General features: G+C 35.4%; 1 protein-coding gene across 1 annotated transcript in view; it reads right to left on the reverse strand.

Moving 5' to 3' along the window:
• Trpm (transient receptor potential cation channel, subfamily M) overlaps positions 1–22738 on the reverse strand; it is a 1045900-nt gene extending 1023162 nt beyond the window's left edge. Inside the window, exon 1 of the mRNA XM_085816215.1 lies at positions 22566–22738. Within this exon, the coding sequence (XP_085672341.1) occupies positions 22566–22583 (18 nt within the window). The 5' untranslated portion in view covers positions 22584–22738. The remainder of the gene's footprint in view (positions 1–22565) is intronic.
• Between the last annotated feature and the right edge of the window lie 2664 nt (positions 22739–25402).

Here is a 25402-nt window from a genome sequence, read left to right on the forward strand (position 1 = left end):
CTTGTATCTATATAGGGAAGGGCGTGGGACATATGCCTGTTTACCTCCGTTAAACACCAGGCGTCCCCGTCCTCCGTCATCTGTCACCTGCCTTCGTGGAGGACTTTCTAAGGAAAACTGGCTCGTGTACACGTTACACATGGGGAAAACCCCCAAAACGTCCATGCAGCCAGCCCGTTCGCGGGATTCTAACCTCGGACCGAACTACCAGTGTTCAGCGACTTCACCGCTCGGCCGCTGGTGGGCCGTTTTAGAAAAACCTTACTGCTAAATTACTAAAACTTTTGCTTATTCGCCCTGCATTCCATTCCCAACGATTAGTGAGCGAACTGTTTTCCTCACTGTAAAGTAATGGCTTGGTTTCTCTTTGCAAAATGCTCCATAAATTCATTTCTCCACACAAGTAAATATTATAGTATGCTTTGCCATTGCTAATGTATTACAGTCATTTATTATTTGCAATAAATATGGCTAAGTCTTGCATGCGTTAGAGGTAACAATGTTATAAGAATTACCATAATTATTTTTAAATGCATTAAACATAACATTATAGGTAATAATAAATTATTAGCCCAAAGGGGTAATTTGCCCGAAAGGGCTATTCATTTCGCTTTGGACTTACTTCACTATAAACGGCATTTTACTTTTCAAATTGTTTCCACCGAATATTAGAGCTCTGTATTATATTTAAAGAAATTAAATAATGCAGAAACTGCATGAATGTATGTATGTATGTTTCTCGCACTGGTAAAAATCAACGGTACTTAGATACAAATTCCGAATAACCTAGTCCTCCACACGAATATGGGCATCTAGAAGCAAAATTTAGAATTTAAAATAGTTTTATTATCATCTATTTTATATGCTTTGTAAAATTTTAACGAATTTTTGAATGGCAAACTCAACGATTTCAAAGCGAGCCATGGCAACAATGTATGGAAAAAAAACATTTTTATCTCCATCTCTCGCGAGACTGTATCGGCAATTCTAAAGATATGCTCATTTTAAAACTATTTTGCGATATTGCTGTTGAGCTGAATTTTATGGTTTAAGTGTTATGAACATGATATTTAACAAATAAAGGTAACACACAAAACGTCAAAAAACGCTCCTTTGTGTGTAATATAAAATCTGAAAGTTTTCAGATTTTAACTTCCTTGTACGAAATAAAAAGGAAGTATTGTAATCGCGAAAAGTTTCAGGCAGCATATTTCAACGAAAATATCCATTTTGATCGCTATCGAATGCAATTTAACGATGTTTTTGCGTGATATCTGTACGTAAGCACAGAATAAAAGACTCGTTTCCTCCAAAAAAATTACAAAACTGCTTTAAAATGAATTCTGAAGAGAATTTTTCGTGGCGTCAGTGGGAACGTACATACGTATCTCGCATAACTCAAAAACGAGTAGCCTCAGAACGTTGAAATTTTGTATATAGGACTGCTATAACATGTAGATGAGCACCTCGTATTTTGGTTGCAATCGGCTGCGCCAAACGTATATTAATATATTTATATATATATCCTCTCTGTTACCCGGCTCAGTGATCTCAGTTTCTTTACTCTTATATGTTTATAAATTGTACATTTTTTTTGCTTTAAAAATGATTGTATTATGTTGTTTTTATCTTCCGGTTAAGGTTTTTATGCCTTTAGTGAATCTGTATGCAATATTTTTAGAATTATCAACAATTTTAAAGTTGTTTAAGTGCCGCTAAGCCTTTTTTTTTATGGCGGCCATTGATTGTTTACATTTGAAACAGCAGACTAGGGGATTTGTTGCCAATCTAGAGAAACTTAGTTTCGCAACAACAAAGGTAACGCCTTCATTTATTATTGCCAATTAAATCATGCTTAATCCTTTCTGGAATTTTTTCGAGGAAATGAGTGTTTAAGATTTACTTCGTAATTTTCAATATAGATATTTTGAGTTTTTATGTATTTTTGCCTTCTCGCGAAGTGAGAAGTGAATTAATTGAATGAGAAATACTCAATCGTCTGTGAAAAACTGTTTCTTTTTTGTTTTGTTTGCTAAATTTCTTTTATACATCTTTCTAGCTTTATTACAGTATTTGATTAGAACATGTGGCAACGATTAGATAATTCTTTAAATGATATAAATTTTCTGCATTCTGAGTTATAATATGAACGAAATATAATACTGTTAAGGGAACCTAGTGCCACAGTGTCGCTATGGTAAACACATACTAGAGTGAATTTTAAAGAATGCGTTTATTCTATTGGGGTTTATGCGCTGTCGGCGAGGTAGATTTAATTCAATCCAATAAGTTTAAATGAAATGCAAGAAAAATTGCGTATAATTTAATATTCCGTACAATGAAGTCATGTGGTGTACACATCAGATTTTTTACATTGTTTTTAACATCTAAAATTTTAAAAAGTATTAACTACAACGAAGTTATTACCTTTGATTCTTTCGCTATATTTTCAAACGCTTACCTTATATTAAAATAAAAATCAGAATTTGAATCGATGTGAAAATAAATTGCTTCTTGGAATTTTTTTATTTATATCCTTTTCGAGAAAAAAAAAATTTAATATTTACTACAATGAAATAGCGTAAATATTTCAGAAAGTGCAGAAAGCGAAACTTAAAGATTTGAATTTTGAGGATAAGAATAATTTTTAATATCCAACAGTAGAAAAGTTACGTCATTCAGCTTATCTAATTTATTAAATTATAACTTAATGAGACAGCTTGCACACGGTGCTGTAAAAGACATGTTACTACGCTGTACTTAAATAATTTTACAACAAAAAAATAACATTTTCGTATTTTTTATCCCTAGTTCATTCAATCTCCTCAATTATTTACGGAATCGACCAAATGGCCTTCTCAAGCTGATATACATAAGAGCATCCTTAAGGCTCATCAAACAGAGATCGCTAATTATGATTATTCTATACTCTTATCCAATTAAAGGGGACCAATAATGCCTCCTTAATGAAATTTCACAATCATTCTGCGTGAAGATAAATATCATTAAAAAATAAGACGTAGATTTTCATATACTCAATAATATTATTTGCTACATATAAATCTAATACATATCCTAAGTCACGCTTTCGAGACACGAAAAGCGCAAGTTGAATTTCGTCAATCGGCCTAATATAATGAGAGATATAGAACTGCCACACACACATTTTTTTTGCGCAGTGTACATATTAGGCATACAAATAAATTAAGGATATGTTATAGACTCAGGTACCGATGTAAAGATGAAATCTGAACAAATACATTACAAATTACGAAATACAGTAAATGAGTTTTGGATTAATCATAATACTAAACATAATCACAAACAAAATAAAAAGAGCAAAAAAAAAAAAAAAACAATACATTAAAGTAAATTAATACATGTACAGAGCGGGCTGCTGACGACACGGTGTCCAAGGAAAGAAGTCATTCCCGGCTGTCAGTAATGGGTAGTGCAATCTCTAATGCGGCTGAAAGCAGAATTATTCTTAACTGTATTCTTGAACCATGCCTGCATATTGATTGCAGCTGGTCTTTTTAAACGTGAATTCGCTGTGTGCGGGCAGTCATACAGATAGTGATCTGCGTCACCAGTACTGCCACAAATATGGTCGTTGTCTCTAAGCTCGCGAAGTTCGCCCATGATGAGGGATCACTGGAGTATATTAGCAGGAGCATAGAAGTTCGGCTGCAAAATAGCAAGCTTAGACAATAGTCATTAATCGTTTGCTATTAAGCAGCAATGTGGCCGAAAGGTAAAACGCACTCTCCTACTGAAGTGACCTAGACTTCAGCTTAAATACTCATTTCTACCTCTTCTTCATAAATCTTAATCCTGAAAACACATTCTGGCAGGCAAACGCAAGTGGGAAGTTAGAATATAAAAAAAGGCTTGTTCCAAAATGAAAATAACTATTAGCTCTACACCATATCTAACTATAAATAAAAATAACTATTAGCCCTACACTATACACTGTATTATATACTAAACTATATACACTATACACCTATATACCTACACTATACACTAAATATATACTATATACTAAATACAGAGTATGTTAATTCAGAAGTAAACAACAAAAATCAGCGTTATATTTTCAAATTTTCATAGGACTAGTTTCGATGGTTTTACCGAACCACCATTTTTGTTGTTTACTTCTGAATTAGCATTTGTTCGGCGTGTTATGGAGTCTTTATTACAGAGTATATATTTAGTATATAGTTTTTTGTTTTGTTTTGTTAGGGCGTAGCCCGGTCCACCTTGCAAAACAAAGTTTGCCCTATGACCCTATGCGGGCTACGCCAGTACAAAAATCACCACACAACTATACAAATAGACGAATCACACAATGCCAATGGCTTCTTTATTGTTGTTAATAATCTTCATAATCTTATGCGCTATTCCTCTTGCCCTAAGTAAGTATATACTAAACTATATACCTATATACCTACACTATACACTAAATATATACTTACTAAATACAGAGTATGTTAATTCAGAAGTAAACAACAAAAATCAGCGTCGTATTTTCAAATTTTCATAGGACTAGTTTCGATGGTTTTACCGAACCACCATAAATTGAATAACTGATTTTTCAGAAAATCTATGTTCGCTCCATCAATGCATCTGATTAACTTACATATCTTTTTATTTAGTATTTAGTATAAGTATGCACTATATTCAGTATACAGTTCATGTGTAATAGTGTTATGAAAAGCCCAGCCGCGGTAAGGTAGCTTCCCCGCAAGGCGGGTTTAGGGTTGCCACATCTGGCGCGAAATCGCCCGTTGGGTGACATTTGGCGACAAAATTGGCGATATGCCATTAACGGATGGAGAACATTCTAGAACGAATCCTTACCGGAATGTTCTCGAAGGCAGGCCAAAAGCTATATAAACCCTGCCTATACATGGAGTAGCAGTCTAGTGTATCGCAAGCGAGTGCATCGCGAGTGTCTCGTGAGAGTATCGTCGAGTGTATGGAGAGTACGTTGAGTTCAGTAGTAGTGTCTTGAGCTCCAAGAGCGACCGAACTGAGTCGGGAGCTGTACTTTAGTGCTTTGCCATGAAGCTGCCTTCACCGTTGTAGCCTGAAGGCTGTGCTGCTGATTGTTTCAGCGTGTTTGTCATAGTTTTTCTACGACTGTAAACATATCTTTAGAACTGTCCTGTGGAATACTGTGGAACTGTCCTGTGGCGAACAAATTGTGTTTTGATTCTTTATCAAGTGTTGTCGTCAATCACTCCAAATCCGCGAACCCGTAGAGCGCATCAACATAATGTTAAGTACATAGTATAGTACTAAATATATAGTATAGGTATATAGTGTATACTATAGATTATATACCCATACTAAATATTATTACATAAAAATAACTATTAGCCTTACACAATATTTAAAAGTACTGAAATATTAGTTGGTAATCCGGTAAAATATTAGTAAAATATTGGTAAAATATTAGTAAAATAGTGGTAAAATATTGGTAAAATATTAGTTGGTATTCCTGTAATCGGTTAAATATTAGTAAAATATTGGTAAAATATTAGTAAAGTAGTGATAAAATATTAGTAAAATAGTGCTAAAATATTAGTAAAATATTGGTAAAATATTAGTTGGTATTCCTGTAATCCTTTCTTTACTTAGTGTAATTTTAGAGGTGGTGTGGTGTATTTAATTACGGCAAAGCACACTAGGGCTATCTGCCTAAGGGCAGGGATGCCTTTCGTGGAGGACTTTCTAAGGGAAACTGGCTCGTATACACGTTACACATGGGGAAAACCACGAAAACACCCATGCAGCCAGCCCGTTCGCGGGATTCGAACCTCGGACCGAACTACCAGTGTTCAGCGACTTTACCGCTCGGCCGCTGGTGGGCCTGTAATTTTAGAGGATAATATTACTTAGGACTAGCGTAATTTTACTTAGGAATCCTTAGGATAGGATAGATTAAATAAATTTAGCTTAATCTTTAGTGTTAAAGATGCGGCCGTTTTTTGATTTTAGACATGTCTCAAACCCATTGCATCATATTATTTTTGGCATCATTTCCCAAACTATATCACAACCACAGCAGAAAATCATAAATTCTGCTATGAGGAAAAAGAAACTGGTTCTTTTTTCATTTTTGTAGTAATTAACTCATTTCACGCTCAAATTACATTCGTAAATTTCCAGTCTTGTTCTAATGAAAAATGGCGGTTAGAAAATGAAACTCGCTAATTGCATTTCGTTGGAAAGAGAGAGTTGGATTTGCATATTTCAGCGCGTTTTAATAGGAGATATAACCGTTGTAGTCCCGCACCTGTTTCATTTAACTTCAATTAAATCTCCATTATTTGGAAGATGGCATCCTCATCATTCTTCTTCAAAAGAAGTGTTTTAAATTTCACTCGTCAATTACTGCTGAACGCAGAAATTTGCTATATTTTTTTAATTTAAATGCATGAGTACTTTCATTTGCACAATAACGTGTTTGATGAAAACAAATGAATAAAACCTGGGGTTAGAAAAATTGGCCAGTTTGTTCTGCGATCGCTTATTTAAACTATGGCCTTTACGGGCATTTGAAACTACCATCCTTAATTGTAAGTTTATTTAGATAAAAGGTAGACTGTTGTAGACACAGCAGGTTATTTGGAATCAAAAAAACTGAAGAATAAGCAATGCCCTCACCGGAACTCGATCCTGGACCTCCCGAATACCCTCCGAGTGTGCTACCGTTACACCACGAAAACATGCAGAAAGGCTGGTACACTTGGCGACGTAATAAATTATCCGGAATACAGTGCTAGGTTCCTGTTACAATCTAGTCTTCCACAACAGCTTTCCATGCTTTAAAATCGCCACACCACTCTGGAAACACATGCAGAAAGGAGGGGAGAAGTACCTTATATACTCCCCCTTTTAAAGGGCGACTGGGAGAATCAGGTCACCCAACTGCCAAATCCTGGCGAAGAATCATCATCCACCAACTTTCAAGTTCGGGCGCCAATGCTGAAAATGTGCAATGCCCTTGCGAGGACTCCAACCTAGACCTCTCGAATACGCGCCGAGTGTATACGTGCCGTTACACCAAGAAGGCATGCAAAAAGAGGGAGAAAATACCTTATGTAATCCTCTCTTTTAAACGGCAACTGGGGATTAGAGGACTCAATCGCCAAATCCTGGTGGTGAAGAATCATCATCCACCACCTTTTAGTTCGGGCGCCTCTGTACAGATATCAGATTTGGAAGCAAAGAAACTGAAGAATGAATAATGTCTTCACCGGAACTCGAACCCGGACGCGCTGAGTGTGCTATCGTTACACCCCCAAAGACATGCAGAAAGTAAGGAAAAATACCTTATACCTTCTTTGAATGCCATCCTGTCCAAGACGCGGAGCAAAACTCACTGAACAATGCTAGTTCTGCCTGGGTTCTATTCTAGGCGAACGGGCTGACTGCATGGACGTTTTCATGGTTTCTCCCACTCGTAACGGAAACAGGGTCTTTAGAATGTCATCCCTAAATGCATCTGTCTCCTTAGGCAACTAGCGTGCTTTGCTATAATCAAATAAACCAAAGGAAACTAATCCAAACCTTATTAAAAATCTTTCATCTTAACTCTCCGAGCGTTACAGGTTTAACCCTGAAACTTCAAAGTTCCTCAAAATGTCGTGAATAAATGGTATTTTCTTGATTATAGTCACAAAACGACTCTCTCGCTTTGCATTTTGATTTCTTTTCTTTCAATATGCATCTAGTCCAAAATCGAATACATTTAAAGCTGGCAGAAAATTTTATGCTTAATGAATACGAAAGCTAGCGTTCTATGCGGAATTTTCCGTCCGTAACGCTGTGCTTAGTTTGAAATCACTCACGCTGTTATTGTTGCACTCCATATTACATGGAAGAATGGTTGCCACAGCCTACTCCAAAGAGAGGTTGGACTTCTATTTTCCACCCCAGTTTTGAGGGAGAGCACCCCGGAGGTTGGTCCGCGGCTCTCCCATCCTGTCTCCTTCCACCAAACCACACGAGAGGACTTTCGACTCGCCGCATACTAAGAGTGAATCGATGCTGCATGGACACCAGCATTTACAAACATCCATGTCTTCTCCGGGATTCGAACCCGGGCAATTCGGTACCGCAGTAGGCTCCCCCTAAACACTATCCCTTAACCCTAACCACTATGTAGCAGTATGTACGTTAGAACTATATACGCTAGTTCAATATGTCATCAACAGTGTATGTAATATGTATGTTCAATACGCAATTTTGTATTTATGCACAGCCAGATCGTTTGCTGCAAAAGAAGTAATTGCAATTGTACTATGTTTTTAAAAGTCAAAATTATCGTCTGTGGCTTGAAAGTTTTGCTTTTATTCAAAATGGCGAATTTAACAAAGCGGTGGTTCGAAGGCTACATTGACGCTCTTTCCGAAGAGAAATATGCATACTCCGTTATCCAAAAACGATGTGAGAGTCGTGGTTCTGTGATATCTAAAGCGTCGATAGGTAATATCATCAACAAGAAGGGAAAAAAAACGTCAAATTGGAGTCTCAAGTGGGACAAAAATTCCAAACAAGTATCCAAGGAAAAAACGGACATCTTCGACTATTGCAAAGGTACGTAGTTTAATGTTAAAAGAAAATCCCCCTAGCCAAAGGACAGTTGCAAAATCATTAAAATGCTCAGTGTCGACTGTAAACAAAACGATAAACGTTGATTTAAATATCAAGAAAGCGAAAAAACGCAATGTGCATCGTCTTCTTCCAAAGCATATCGCTCGACGCAGGACACGCTGCAGAATTCTATATGAGAAACACTTATCCAAAGAAAAATGGAAAACAGTTGTCACAATAGATGAAGCATGGGTGTATTTAAATAATTGTAACAAAAAAAAGAGCCATTTATTATCATAAAAGGGGAGAAAAAAATGTAAGTGCACGTTTCAAAGAATCGAAAGAAAGTTTTTCTAAGGGATTCATGATTGTTGCTGGTTTTTCTTATAATAGCAAGTTAAAAATAAAGAGAGTGCAAAAAATGTCACGATTAACTCCAAATACTATCAGGAACATATTTTAACGCCAATGTTTCTGAATGAAATACCATCGCTTTACCCACAGTGCCATCCATCTGTGAGACTCCATCATGACAAAGCTAGCAGTCACACATCAAAATCCACTGTAAATTTCCTAAAAGAATTGGAGCAAAAAAACTGGTATCGAGGCCATACCCTTCACTGATATCCCTACTAAATCTCCCGATGTGTCAGCTATGGATTTTTGTGCTTTCGGACTTTTAAAAACTGTATTATCCAAACGTTGTCTCAAAACCGTAACAGGACTCTGGAAAGCTGTTCGGGAGGAATGGGATAGAATACCTCTTCTGCCACTTCAAAAGGCATTATTATCCTGCAAATTGCGGTCTCGAAAGATAGTTCGGAATCAGGAATGTCAAATAAAACATTTAAAACACAAGAATTTTATGTAGTTTAGTTTCGTGAATGCAATATACATCGTCAAAAAAGGTGTGAACAGCCTCTTTACATGTTAATAATATCTTATTTATGGTACCTAATCTACACTAAAATTCAGGCGTACCTCAGTGACGTACTTCATGTAAACTTTAACTATCATGATAAACTATATGTATAGATGTATATGTGAATATGCGTGACAGTATGTATACTTTTATTTGCTTCGGAATATATATGCATATAAGTGTGTATAGTATATCTGTATCTGAATTGGTATTTATATGTATATATATGTTTCGATTGTACTCTTCTTCAAATGCCTAGCATGGACATGTATGCTTCTTTTTTGCATTTAATAAATGTGGTCTGCTCTGCTGGGTAGGCCCAGGGCTGCGGCCTGGCAGCTAGTGGTTAACCGCTAGGTTGGTCAGAGTCAGAGAAATGGGCGCAGCCCCGGCCCCCCCCCCCAGCCGATTTAAATCGGCCACATGGCCAAAATGGAACAGGCCCGTCTAACACAAAAACGAGAAGCCACCGAGCCGGCCGTGCTCAGAACTCAGACAAGGAAAACTACAATTCAAAATTTACCTGAAAAGACTTAATATTTAAACAACCGAGAAACCAAAGCCCGAGACCCGAGTAACAAAAAAGGTTAGAAAAGGAAACATAACAAACACAAAATTACAGGTTCAAATGGTTGCAAGCCTAAATTAAAACAAAAAATCCATCATTCACACAAAAATGAAACTGAGGGAAATAATAAAATCCACAAAGTTAGTAATAACATGAAACCAAGACATAGCAACACAGAACCATTCATACAAAACATAAAAAGAACTTCCTCTAAAATCTTGATCAGCCTTCAAATGAGCACGAAATTATTGAATAGGTCAAAGGATCTTAACTCAATTCCGATCTTTTCTTTATTGCCATTAATAATTTTCATTATTTCTTGAGCAAAATCTTTAAATCTGTTACTATTTACGATCATTTCTTCAATCTTCTTGTCTCCATACTTAAGCTTCACACCCCGGGTAAGAATACACGACTCGACGAAGTGATCTGCGTCACCGATCTTATCACAAATGAGGCATTTATCATTGCCCTGGAGATGGAATCTATATAAATAGAAGGGAAATCTTCCATGATTGGTTATAATCTGGTTGGCATCAATATTCATATAACATTTCATTCTGTTTGAAACTTCAATAGAATTCAAGAACCTATTTCTTTTAATAGAGGTAGACCAAACCTGCTTCCATTTATCATAGTAAAAATTCTTCATAATTGAGATCATCTTTCTTCTACCGGTCTTACATCAAAATAATCCATACCATCCCCCAGGGCAGCCTCCTTTGCCAGTGCGTCCGCCCTCTCATTGACAGAATGTCCAATATGTGCCTTAATCCAGTGAACATGGATAACATGATATCCTAATGCTCTTTTAAACAGATCTTTAATGTCCTCCAAAATTTCATTTTTAGGCTCTGGCCGGGAGAGAGCCGTTAGCACAGATAGGGCATCTGAGTATATATGTATACAGTGTCTCTTAGTAAGTTCTCTTAATATCCAATTAAGAGTTTCCCTCAAAGCAGCCATCTCAGCCTGATAAACAGAATTATATTCAGACATTTTAAATTTCTCTACATGTATCTCAAGTCCATAAAAATAGACAACAAAGGCTGAACCGACTGCCCCCTCGAAGCCAGAGCCATCCGTATAAATTTCAATTTCCTGTAGGTCCAATTTATTGCGATCAAAACTAATGCTACAATAGTCCATAGGAGAAACACTCTCTGGATTAAAATATTTAATAAAATTGGCACAAACTTTAAAATCATTATAATTAAAAGAGTCTCTCAATCCATTACTTAGTAAAAATTTTTAAAATAGAACTGGTAAAAAATCGAGAGAAGGGGCACACCGGCAAGTATGCACAGAACCTCCGTCGAGACCGTCCTAAAAGCTCTGGTAACAACCGCTGGGTTGGTAACCAATTCTGCATGGTTATATCAAATATACTTGGGTCGGAAGCCAATTCAGCGGTTTACCTTCCCTAATCACTATGCCGTCTGGGCGACCAATCGCTCACGTCTCTGGGTTATTTAAAAAAAAAGGTAATTTTTAATATTAATTTCTGATAAAACGTTTATTCACTTTTCATAATCTATTTAAAGAAGAATATTGTGTGCAGCCACATCAAGAAGCTTATAAACGAAATAAACAAAACCGCATAATGTAAGAAATAACAATATCTAGAGTTTAATGAACCCTTAACCTGCCTCAAAAACTAATGTACTTAACTATAAAAAAATATACATAAGCTTCCTAATATTATTTATATACGAGGCGTATTCGGAAACTAAGTACCGTTTTGAAAAAAAGAAAATAGTAAAACAATTTTTTCGAATCCAATTTTATTTTTACATGAAAATACATGTCTTAAACTATTTTTCAACATAGTTTCCGCCAATGATCAAACACTTGTCATAGCGGGTGACCAGTTTTTGTATACCATCGTCAAAGAAATAGTTTCGATAACCACGACTCCACACTTTTCGGAGAATGAGTGTGTCTCCACTCCATCGATTGTTGTTTCGATTTTGGTGTGAAATGACACACCCAAGTTTCACCACCTGTCACAATTTGGTTTAAAATGTTTTCTCCCTCATCACTGTACCGCGTGAGAAATGTCAGGGCACTACCAAGTCGCTTTGCTTTGTGAACATCAGTGAGCATTTTTGGAACCCATCGAGAACACAGTTTGCGATAATTCAAGCGGTCAGACACAATTTCGAACAAAACAGTACGTGAAATTTGTGGAAATGCCTCTGAAAAAGTTGTCATTGTGAAGCGTCTGTTCTCATGAATTTCTTCATCAACTTTCCTTACCAAATCATCGGTGACAACAGAAGGCCGACCACTCCGAGCCTCGGCGTGGACATTTGTTCGACCTGCATTAAACATTCTTACCCACTTTCTCACCATTTCATCACTTATCGCGTATTCACCGTAAACCTGTGTCACTTGACGATAAATTTCGGCCGGTTTAACATTCCTCGCGTTCAAAAATTTAATCACGGCACGAATCTCACAGTCAGCGGGAGAACTAATTGTCTTAAACATTTTGAATGTGCACAGCAAACTGAAAACACAACATAGAGCAACCAAAATGGCGACAATTGAAAGTCAGTGAACAAGAAAGACTAGTGCGCATGCGCGGGACGCCTACCACTGCGCTGCGACGGCGCTAGAATGAAACGGTACTTAGTTTCCGAATACGCTACGTAAATATATTTTAAAATCTGTCTAGCTTTTCCATACGTATAATATTTAATTCGTTTTCTCAAACCCTTTATTCACGAGGAGTTTGCGCTCGATTTATTTTTTTTTTATTTTTTTTTTTTTTTAAGTACCTGTTCTGAGCACTTGAAAATCACTTAACATGGTATTTGCCAATATAAAAAGAAAATATTGAAGAAAAAACACAGAAAAAATGTTTCATCATGCGTTTTTTTTTCAGAAAAATTAACAAAAGTATAAAAACTCAAAATGTGTTTGACTCTTTTAGTTATCAATATCGGCTTGAAGGTAATGTTCTCTCTTGCACATGAAGTAGGTCCACTTTAAATTTAACTTTAAAGGTCCTCCCTTTCTGGGTTAGTTGTTCCAAAAATTATTTTTAAGTACTTGAACATTCAAGGGAACATGCATTTGTTTTTCAATGCTGTTGAAATTTCAAGGATCAATGAGCATTTGAGTCGATATTTAGAACAGTATCTTCTCCCTCCTTCCAGCATGCTTTCGTGGTGCAACGGTCAGCACACTCGGCGCGTGTTCGAGAAGTCCACGTTCGAGTCCCGGCAAGGGCATTGCACATTTTTTATGTCTCCTTCTTCAAAATAACCTAGTGCCTCTACATAGTAACTTCAAATTTTTGTGCCTGATTTGCAAGTCTTGCATAAATTGTGAATATTTCGCAAAGGGAGTTTTCAAAAACTTTTCAATCGTACTCCTATTCATGATGAAACACTTAAAATAAACCACAAAATTTAAACATTTTTCGAAACGATCCATTTTTAGCAGTTCTTATAGATACCGAAAAGAAGTAAAGTCTCAATTTTCAATTTATTGCAGACACTTGTTAGAGAAAAATTATTCAAAATCTGATAAAACTATATATAAATCTATTTTGCCGTAGCGTCATCTTCAACTGATAGTCGTTGTGATCTGTTAAATAAAATAATGTAAGAGGCATATGTTTATTGTAAAAAGACTGGCAAAATAATTTTAAAAATTAATTCAAATAAAAATAGAGAAAATAAATTAAATGGAACCTAGATCTTTTTCAACTCTAATTTGGAAGTTGAAGTATTATTTTTAGCTGAAAGGGCTACTAATTTCCTTTTGGCATTTTGCGTTGAAAACATTAAATGGTGGTTCATTTTTCAAACTGTTGCCACCAAATATTACAGCCCTGTATTATATTTAAAGAAATTACATCGTGAAGAATCTGCATAAAGGTATGTATGTTTCTCGCACTGGTGATAAAAACGACTATACCTAGACGCATCAAATTTTAAAAAGAATTTGATGCTAGACGCATCTTCCACCCCAAATATGGGCATCTGGAAGCCGGAATTTGTTTTATTACCTGTTTCATATTTTGTAAAACCTTAAAGAATTTTTGATTAACAAACTCAACGATTTCAAAGCGAGCCATGGCAACACTGTAGGGTAAAAAAAAAAAAAAAAAAATTATTTTTATCTCCAGCGCGCGAGACTCTGTGTCAAAAATTCTAAAGATATGCTCATTTTAAAATTATTTTGCGATACTGCTCTTGATATGAATTTTATGATTTAAATGCGCAGAACATGATATTTAATAAATAAAGCTACGTTAAAAAGTAAAATTTGAAAATTTTCAGATTTTTTTTTCTTTCATTTTTCTTTATTATTATCTCCCCCCTTTCGATTTTTTCCATGTGTAATATGAATATAAATTAATTTTCCTTAGGAAATTCTCAGGATTAGACAAACAAATACGTCAGAATGGTAATGGCCTTTTTTCCCCATTTGTCGTTCGAGGTATTTTGTTTGACATAAGTTTGTGTGTATTTAATTATGGCAAAGCACACTAGGGCTATCTGTCTAAGGGGAGGGATTCCCTTCGTGGAAGACTTTCTAAGGGAAACTGGCTCGTATGCACGTTACACATGGCGAAAACCACGAAAACACCCATCATAAAATCAAAGCCAGCCCGTTCGCGGGATTCGAACCTCGGACTGAACTACCAGTGTTCAGAGACTTTACTGCTCGGCCGCTAGTAGGCTGACATAAGTTAATTGTATTAGTTTTGCAGAAAATAGCAACCTGCTCCGGTTGGTCGGTATAGCAAAGCATAACGAGGGTTATATGCCTAAAGAAACGGATGCGTTGTCTATACAGTACCTTCCAGAAGGCGTAATTTCATGACCAGCGTCTGAGGATTTTAGCAATCTGCACTGTGTGCAAAATATACAAATTATAAACATCTTGATTTCAGGAGCCTCATCGTCCAATCATCCCACAGCTCTTCTGATATCGTCTTCAACAATGAGGAATCCAAGGACTTAAAATACAACCCAGAAATTAAAAAGATGGGATTCAATCAGATTGCAAAATGTACCAGACGGAGTCAGTTTACACAAAATGCTTTGAACCATTTAACTGGAGAGACTCTTGCTGCTAGCAAGTACCTATGTTTACATTTCGAAAGCTAACTAAACACTACTTCGATGCATTTGATATTGATTATCAATTTTTTGTTGATATTGTTAATAAATATGATAAGAGTTGAATATTGCAGCTATACATGTAACATAAACACGCAAACATATAACGAGTCGCCCTAATGAAACCACTCTAATCTCAGTTTCTAAGTACTTAATTAAAAATGATCAATTTTCGATGTTTTGTCTTGTGCTAAATACGTTATTTCAGCGGATTCTCCATGTTTTAAATTACAAAAGCTTTGAATGAATCTTTGTATGGTTATGCAACATAAAATTAAAATTTCAAATATAAAAATATCACCTTCTCATATTGTCAGCTTTAACCCTTTGTGTGCGGTTGATTGTTGCATGGATGTGGCCTTGCAGATGTTGAGAATCCTGATGGATTACCAGATTTAAATTATCGAAATCAATGGTGGTTTTGAGTTTCAGGAATTTGATTTTTAAATTTTAAATTTTATGGAATTTTTATATTTTTTCTTATTTTAAATTGTAGTTTTTGATTTTAAAATGTTCTGAAATTTTAAAGTTTTAAAATTTTTCTTGTGTTCTGTTCTTGGTGGAGTGATTGCTGGGGTTTTGGTGTGGTGCATGGCGGTCTTGGGTTTTTCCAGTTTTGGTTTTGGTTTTGGTTTGGTTTTTGGCAGTCTTGGAGCTTCTTTTCTATGATTATTAAAGATAATTAATACATTTGAATTCAGATAGTGGTAGGACTATTAAAGTAAATTTTTGAAATAAATTAATAGTTTAAATAGAATTATGATTATACAAATAATATGCTATTAAAGTAATATTGTGGGGAATTCGGTTTGACCTTCTACAGGTTATTTAAATTGGGAATTCCTCGATGGCTTTGGACCGCCTGTGCCTGTTCCGAAAATTCATGTGAATGAATGTTTCTTGAGAGTTTCCGCCACTCTGTTTGCCCGTGGGGTTTTTAATTGTTTTTGGATTTTGAATGTTTCGTGCTGTGCTTCGTTGTTTGTATGTCTCTTCCTTATTTTTAGTTCGTTAATTAACCTCCAATTATGTTTAGTTAATTAGCTTCTTTTTCTCTCTTCTTTCCTTTTGTGGTCTTGAGGGGGTCGACCCTTTATGGTCATATGGTCCAGTGGGACTAGGAGGATTGGGTCTTCCCTGTATTATGACTATTATGACCCTTTGTGGCACAGTGTGTCGGTTTTGGACACACCTAAAAATATCCTTCTGTACGCACAGAAAAATTGAATGAAAAAGGATTTATAGGTTACTTTGAACCATCTTTATTTATAGTAGATGGCAGCTCAACACAAACCAGTCTATATACTTTAGCCATGTTTAGTTTTTTAAGACCCTCATTTTTCCAAGAAATCTTCCAGATTTTTTTAGGGTATAAAAGGAATTGTTTGAAAAGAAATTTGTTATTTTTTTGGCTGTATGCTAATCTTCTTATTCTATATTAGTTTTAAATTTTTACCTCGAAATCTTGCCTAAAATCAAACGGCGAACCCTAGGTGTGCCCAGACCGGGCTCACCGATCATCTAGGACAACTGAGAGTCTGTATTCTTTGTTTCTCCGCCTCTCATCTTAACAACAATGCTCGTTTCAGTACTCTTTTCGAAGCTGTATTCAATCAGTGTGCCACTTTGGGCACACCCACAGAATTAAAACGATAAGTGCTATTTTCACAAAATTTTACTTGTGTTCTCCTCTAGGCCTAATTAGACTGCCTACCTTTTTTTATCAAAACTCCAACTTTAAAAGGTAGCGTGCCAGAAAGGGTTATTCTATTTCTGATTTCATATTACATTTTGCTCTGCTTACAGCATTCCAAAACCTTTCGGACAAATGTTGAATTCTCCGGTTTCGAGGTGTACGAACCGGAAGTTGCGTATACGCACTTCCTGCTTAAGAGTCACATGGAGCTGTTTAGCATTTAAGGTAAGTAAATAAGATTTTAGCCTAAAATTATATTCATAGTGAATAACTAAAATGATCGCAAATAGCGATATTTCGCAAACATTTTCTGGATATAATTTAAAATAACCTTTGATTTTCTGATACCTCATGAATTGTGAGTAGATACAAGAAACCTATAATGCGTTTTTCCGACAATGAATCAAATTTTTTTTAATAATTATGTAGAGTGATTGAGAGCTCTAAAAAACCTTACAGAAATTCATGTTTGCAATTTGCACCAAAAATCTGTCCTTATGCAGAAAAATCTCGACCTCAATGTAAGCCTAAATTTAAAATAATTTATTAAAATCTTTTTTAAATCCAGAATTTGGCAACGTTTGCACAGAAACGTTGTTACTGCTTTAAGCATAATGAAATAAATGTGTGTTAGAGCTCTCGCGAATCGAAACGAGAAAGCACTTGAAATTGCAGACGGCGTAAATTCATCGAAAGATGACTAACTAATAGCTTTCCACAAAAATGTTCTATGTAAAACCTGATATTGAAAACATGTGAATAACATTAGAACATTCGTTTTCAATCGAATATGAAAGGTTTATTCCTTTCTGCCAGTCTGATGACGTAAAACGTTGTAGAGGTAAAGAACTTAAAAATACGGCGTTTTCTGTGTGAATGTCAAAATACACTTGTCCTACTTAGGGATGAGATACTTAATGGAGTCACTTCCCTTTATATTCAATAACTTACATAACAATTTTCAATCTTAGCTTCCGAAAGCTTTAAAAGTTAAATTTGAGAAAAAGATTCTACCCACAAACATTTTTCAGCCAAAAGTGGCGTTAGACCCAAAGTGTCAAATAGCATTCTGTGTCGTTTCACTTTCTACGATGATTCACTTTATAAACTGTCGCCACCAAATATTACCGCCATGCATTACATTTAAATAAACTAGATAATGAAGAATCTGCATGAATGTTTCTCGCATTGGGAAAAGACAACGGTACCTAGAGACATCAAATTCTGAATAACGTAGTCCTCCAACCGAACATGGGTACAGTTTCATGTGGGCTTCAATCTATTTCTGTGTGTCTATTTTTTCATAAACTGAATGAAACTTATTTCTTCTGATCTTTTCAGAACATTATTTGTTTCAAACCAGGGGTTAACTAATTTACAATGCCCTGGTTTGTTCTTTAAAGTGAGTCTTGTGATTGAAAATGAAGAACCTTACGCTTGGGGCCTTCTTTGAAAACTTTAGAGTTATCAAACATTCGCGAATTAATTACTTTATTTATTTTGTTAGCGAATTAAATATATATATATTAGTAACAGGCAACCAATACACATAATCTAAAAACAGGATTATCAAAAAAAAAAAAAAAGAGCTTAATACAAGTTAGAAGTTGCCTATTTCATTTACTGTTTATACAACGATTACAATCCAACGTTCTATATCTTATTAATTACTAGCAGCTACGCTGCCAGCCTTCGTCTGGCTTTTAAAGTACCGGAAAATGCCTGAAAGGAACAACAAACGTTAAATTTAAACACCGCGTTTACTCTGCAGAACAACTCCATTTAAAAAAAAAAGTCCTTTAGTCTTTTATGCCCTTTACGCCCTTGTCTGAACGGGGCCTTAGGGACAAAACCTTTGGACTAAAAAAAAAAATCTGAAAGATTTCAGATTTTAGTTTACAGTATTTAGATATTTAAAAATTTACATTTATTTATTACACATTTATTACATTATTTAGTTTACAGTATTTAGATATTTAAAAATTTACATTAATTTACATTTATTAATTACAAATTATTTTTTTAGTTACAGCATTTAGATATTTAAAAATCTGAAAGATTTCAGATTTTAAATTACGTCCAAAGGGGCGGTTTTTAACGTTTTGTGTGTTACCTTTATTTATTAAATATAACATGAAAGAAACTCCATAAACAAAAAAATTCTGCGCAGAATTTTACTCTGCAGAACAACTTTATCAAAAAAGAAATCAATAAAAATGTATTATATATATACAAAAATGGCAATGAAATATGCCAATCTCTTAAAAACAGTGACATAAGAAATACGATGAAAAATTGTTGCTAAACCCATATTTCTAAAGAAGAATGAAACTATTCAAAAAGATGCGATTTCATCAAAAATCTATTAACAATAAGACAGGAAAATTGTTGCCAAAATCACATTTTTAAACATGTGAGATGTGAGAAGTGTACTCGGAAGCTTCATTTAAAATTTTTTTAAAAATACAAATATTATCATTTTTCTAAATCTCTTTTTATAAAAGCAGTCGCAAGGATAAGAGTTTAATGTGTCCAAAAATCAAAGAAAAAAAAAACTTTTTTAGAAAAAAAATCCCGTTGAAAAGGTGTTTGTTAAATAAATTCGTATTTAATCGATTTATTGAAACACGAAATTTATTTTAAGTTTGTAAAATAGCTAAGTGCCTACGTTTCATGATGATGTGAAAATGCAGTGTGTAGAGTAAAATCTCGCTTTCCTATAGCCCATTATGTCTCAAAATGACGCGATTTCTTTACAAAACATAAAATTAAAAAATTTCTAATTCGAATTTCGAAAAAATCGCTTCGAAGTGCACTGGCTCTTGTCTAGATGCACCTATGTACCAAATTTCGTAGCCGTGGGTCTATTAGCTTGCGCGCAGCGCAAACGGAAAGACAGACACACAGAAGACTCTTTCTTTTATTATATGTAGAGAAAATTAAACATATACTGAAGTCATGTACGCATTCTTATAAAACTTCGGCATCATGAGAAATTCAAAAATGAAATAAAGCAATTTCTTATTAATCTATGCAATTTTTCATTCATAAATGTTATGTATTTAACACTCGAGACCATTTACAGACTTTTTAACAAATATCTAATATTATACTTACTAAAACAATAATTATTCAACATGGATAGTTTATAACCTCATTTATAGTACATTGGTTCATTAGGCCGATCTAAGTCTTCAAGAAATGCTTAATAATTTTAATAACAGCGTGAAATCAGAATTTTTAAGAAGTCTCTTAATGTTGGAATTTTAAAAATTATATTTTTTTATATTAACCCCTTTGAGATTTTAATGCCGTTATAAAATATTTAAATAAACTGTCATTGGAAAAATATTTGGCATCGCATAATTTTCCTAAAATCATATACAGTACTTTTCTATATATACAATATACATGATAAACAGTACAACAATTTTCTAAATTACATACAAAAATATTATCTTTAACTTCATAACTATGAAATTAATAACAAGCAGTATTTAGATATTTAGAAATAACATTGACGAAAAGGAATGCTGCATGAAGTATATATTGTAATATTTTGTTATTTAACAAATAACTATATTTATTATTGAAATGGCAACGCCATATTTTTATGATGTAACCGTTGCTTAGTAACGTAAGAAATTGTTAAAAAATTGTTATTCTGAAAGTTTTACCATTTAGTAGATGTATGAAAAATTTGTAACTAAAGAATTGTATTTAAATTATCACTCTCCGTAAACTAAAAATAAAAATTTATGTTCTATTAAGAAGATTATCTGTTTTGTCAATTACTGCAAAATACATTACAATATCCCCCCCTGAAAAAATTGATTGGAATATTCTGGTAACTTACGTAGCCAATACGCAAAATTTTAGTACGCCCAGTTTTGAAAAATTCAATTAAACATTATGTCAGCATAACCGGCATTTGTGAAAAATAGCATGAAGACAACCGCAAAATATAGAAAAAGAAGACATTTTGTTTAACATGTAATAAAAATTCTTCGAATTGTAAAACATTTTGTAATTCTAGGGTAATTATTTGTTAACTACTTGAAAACGATTACGCAAAATTCTGCACTAAACATTTCCTGTAAAAATCAATTAACTACAATAAAAAAACAAATGTTCTCTTAAACTGCAGCATATTTATCCGCATTGTTCAAGTAATAAAACCAAATTTCCCTTATTTCCTGACGTATAATTTAAAAAGAGAACAGAATTTGGACTGAAGATATTTTCTCTCGTTAGAGATGATACGGACATTGTTTTCAGAGATGCCACTGATATTATCATTTCTCATGGCATAAGTTACTAAAATTCCTATCTTTTGCATCCAAATACCTGTTTCGCGTATAACTAAAGAATGGAATGCTGTTAAAGTCCTGTAAAATTGAAAGTTCATATATATGGTAGCGATCGAAGCAGAATCTTATCAGAGCAAGTGTTTTAGAACCGGTCTCGCTGCCTGACAGTTTTTAAAAGTTTTTTTTATTGATTCTATTTAATGCATCACATCTTTTGCAATTTTATATATTATTTCATTTTATTTTGATTCTACATTCGCAATGTGCAAAATCATTTAATAAAAAGCATAAACCACTAAGAATGGGACATGTAATACACACTGAAATACTAAGAATAAAGAAAGGTTTTTTTTCTTTTATACATTTCAGTTGTTTGACACCATATTTTTTTTTATACGTGATGGCGTATACATGCGAGTCGCTTTAGAAACATGTCAACATTTTTTAGACCAAAAAGCGTTAGTCCAGAAAGGCTATTAATTCCGTTTCGGTATTTTCATTGTTGCCACCAAATATTATCGTCCTGTATTATATATAAAGAAATTCAATACTGAGAAATCTTCATAAATGTGCGTATGCTTCTCGCATTCTGATAAAACAAACGGTACCTATAGCTATCCAATTCTGAATAACGTAATCCTCCACTCGAATATGGGCATCTGGAAGCCCAAATTTGGAATTTTGTTTTATTAGCTATTTCATATTTTGTAAAACTTCAACCAATTTTTGATTAAGAAACTCAACGATTTCAAAGCGAGCAATGGCAACACTGTGCGGGAGGGGAACATGTTTATCTCCAGCGCGCGAGACTGTGTATCAGAAATTCTAAAGACATGCTCGTTTTAAAATTATTTTGCGATATTGTCGTTGAATTGAATTTTATGGTTTGAGTGCGAAGTGTATGATATTTAATAAATAAAGGTAACACACAAAACGTTAAAAAAAAAAAAAAAAAAGCACCTTTGAGCGTAATATAAAATCTGAAAACTTTCAGATTTTTTTACTTTGATCTTACGTTCGAAACATGCAAAATCATTTAATAAATAGCATAAGAAGTGGACATGTAATACACATTGAAATATTAAGAATAAAGAAGGTTTTTTTCTTTTACATATTTCAATGGTTTGATACCGTACCTCTTTTTCGCGAATGCGTATTTTATACATATGTGTCGCTTCAAAAACATGTCAACATTTTTGGTAAAGTAGAATTTGTACTATGTAATAATTTTTTCTCTTCGACAAAATCTCGAATTTTTCCGTTCGTTTAACAAATAAGGCAATGCAGACACGCAACAGTTGCTAAAAGAGGAGAAACTTACCGCTTTAATCTTCGTCATGTGAGTTTTTTTTTTTCCCTCTCTTCGATTTTTATTTCCGCTCAGGTTGCGGCGCAGTATCCGAAAATCATTGATCTCATCCGGGCCATCCCGAACCCAAGTGCACAGGTAAAATCTCGTCTACTGCACGAACCTCAACAGAAATCCGCCAGCAGAGTCGCGCGGCAATTGTCAAAATGGAAAAGGGCGCGCGTTCCAGCGCGTATCTCCATCCCCTACCCACTGACGCCCCGGCAGGGGAGCACACGTAGGCATGCGCCCCGTTTTCAGCAGCCAATAAAGTACGTTTTCGGCCTTGTGACGTCATAGTAAGGGCTTATAACGGATTTTTTTCAGATTCTAACTCAGTGCAGTCTTTCAAAATACATATACACAAATGTTATAATTGTGGAATTTTTAATCACATATCTGCTACGCCAAATAATTTGCCACGAATTTGTTATTTCATAAGGGCCCAGATCAATAAATTTCATGTGGCGCAACAGTATGCCCCCCCCCCAAAAAAAAAAACTCGAAATATCTTGCAAGCAATCCACTTATTTCATTTAGCCATGTACTTCGAGTGACATGTCTTTCACTTTAAACAGCCATTTTCCCATGCATATATTAACAGCAGTTTCTTTGAAAATCAAATATATATAATACTAAATTCCGGGCACATAGTAAATTATTATAATAAAATGTGATAAAATATGAGGAAAGGAAATCGGCGATATTTGTACCGATATTTGCTTTTGAGTTAATTTTAGCAATCATTTGATACAGCCTTTTCTATTTCCAATAGCCGTTTCTATTTCAGTAATTAATTTGAAATATATCTGTCATTTTCACTTCCCTGTAGGAAGTAAAACAAGTATTGCAATCCCGAAAAATTCCGGGTATCGTATTTTAACGAAAGTATCCATTTTGACCCGTATCCAATGCAATTTAACAATTTTTTTAGTGGCATCTGTATGTAAGGACAGAATACAGGAATCTTTTCCGCTAACGGATTATAAAATTGGTTTAAAATGGATTCAGAAGAAACTTTTTTTTGTGACGTCTGTACATATATAGATACGTACGCATAACTCAAAAACGCAGAACGCTGAAGTTTTGTATACAGGACTGCTATAACATGTAGTTGTGTACCGCCCTTTTTGTTGCAATCGGGGGCAACAATAATATCAGTAATGGCAGGTCATGACAGGCAGCAATAGTATGCGACATGCGACGGAAAACGTGGGCACCACCTCTTTACCATATGGTTAATTGGTGTAGCGCCACGTCCACCAGTATCTATAGTCGAACTTGAGGGCCACGCGAGGGTCTCGCACGGGGCGCCGAAACCCAGAGCCCGGTGTATCCCGAGGACGGTCCCACTGACCAAAAGCGCCCTCCGGGGATATTTTCCCATCCGCTTGTCCGAGCCTCTGTATTTGTTGTTGTATGTATAGAAAATGACATGGGCTAACAAGGGTCATCATTGCATTTGCAAGCTGGGAAAGTCTAAGGCAGTATTGATATGGCATTATTACAACAAACTATTGCTACGTACCAATGGCATACATTTTACGCACATTGTACATACATTATATATACATTACACTTACATTAATCATCGGCAACAATAGTATATAAATATACGCACGGAAGAGCCATTATGACCACCCTCCATCTATAACAATGGGCTCGCCTAGGAACTAAACCACTGGGCGTGCGCGGCTGAAGTTGGACTGTATAATGCGGCTATGCACTATCTTTCCACACATAGCGCAATTAGCGACATAATGGATAAAGCAGCTGATTTATCAGACTTCGATAATGGGCAAAACGTTATGGCTCGGCGACTGGGAACATCAATAACAGAAACGGCGCGTTTAGTGGGCTGTTCATGCGCAGTTGTTGTGAGCATATATACCGAAAGTGGTGTATGGATGGTGAAATGACGAGTCGATGGCTACTAGTGTGTCGTCGACAGCGCATTGATTCGAGAGGACAGCGGAGTTGCTACGCATTGTTCGCCGAAACCGAAGAGTTACGACAGTGGCAACCGATACAGTGTTTCTACAACCCATACAACAGCCATACCATACAACCCATACCCAATACAACAGCCAAAATCGCCACCAGGTATAACAGTGGCGACCCAAACAGTGTTTCTCAACACACTGTGCACCGTACATCGCTGCGTATGGACCTATGCAGCTGAAGCATGTCCCTACACTTACGACACGTCATCGCCAGCTGCGTCTGCAGTGAGCCAAGAAACATCGGAAGAATGATGAAAGTTCCATGGTCCGACGAATCACGTTTTCTGGTCCATCATATCGACGGGTATGTACTAACATGCCGATTTCCAAACGAAACCCTAGCTCCCAGGTACACAGTTGGACGGAGCCAAGGCGGTATTATGGTGTGGGCAATGTTTTCAATAAGCTCATTAGGACCCATAATCACCATCGAACAATCTTTGACATCTGTGCACTACGTGAACATCGTTTGCAGACCAGGTTCACCCAATCATGTCAACAGTATTTCAGGCGGGGAGATGGTGTTTACCAACAGGATAATGCACCCTGTCATAAAGGTCGAATCGTCTGGAAGTGATTTGAGAAACATTCCAGTGACATTCAAGGTCATGTCTTAACCTCCAAATACGCCCGATATTAATCTAATAGAGCATCGTGGTTCCACCTGGAAAACCAAATTCATGCTACCACGTTACCCCCTCGCAAAGTGTGGGAATTGCAGGACCAGTTGAACTTGTGCAGTCAATGCCACACCGGGTGTTGGCAGTTTTGAGGGCTAAAGGTGATCGTACATGTTACTAACACAAT

The sequence above is a fragment of the Stegodyphus dumicola genome, chromosome 4 (genome assembly GCF_044657685.1).
Source record: "Stegodyphus dumicola isolate Sdum_Otavi_A_Nest chromosome 4, ASM4465768v1".
NCBI lineage: Eukaryota > Metazoa > Arthropoda > Arachnida > Araneae > Eresidae > Stegodyphus > Stegodyphus dumicola.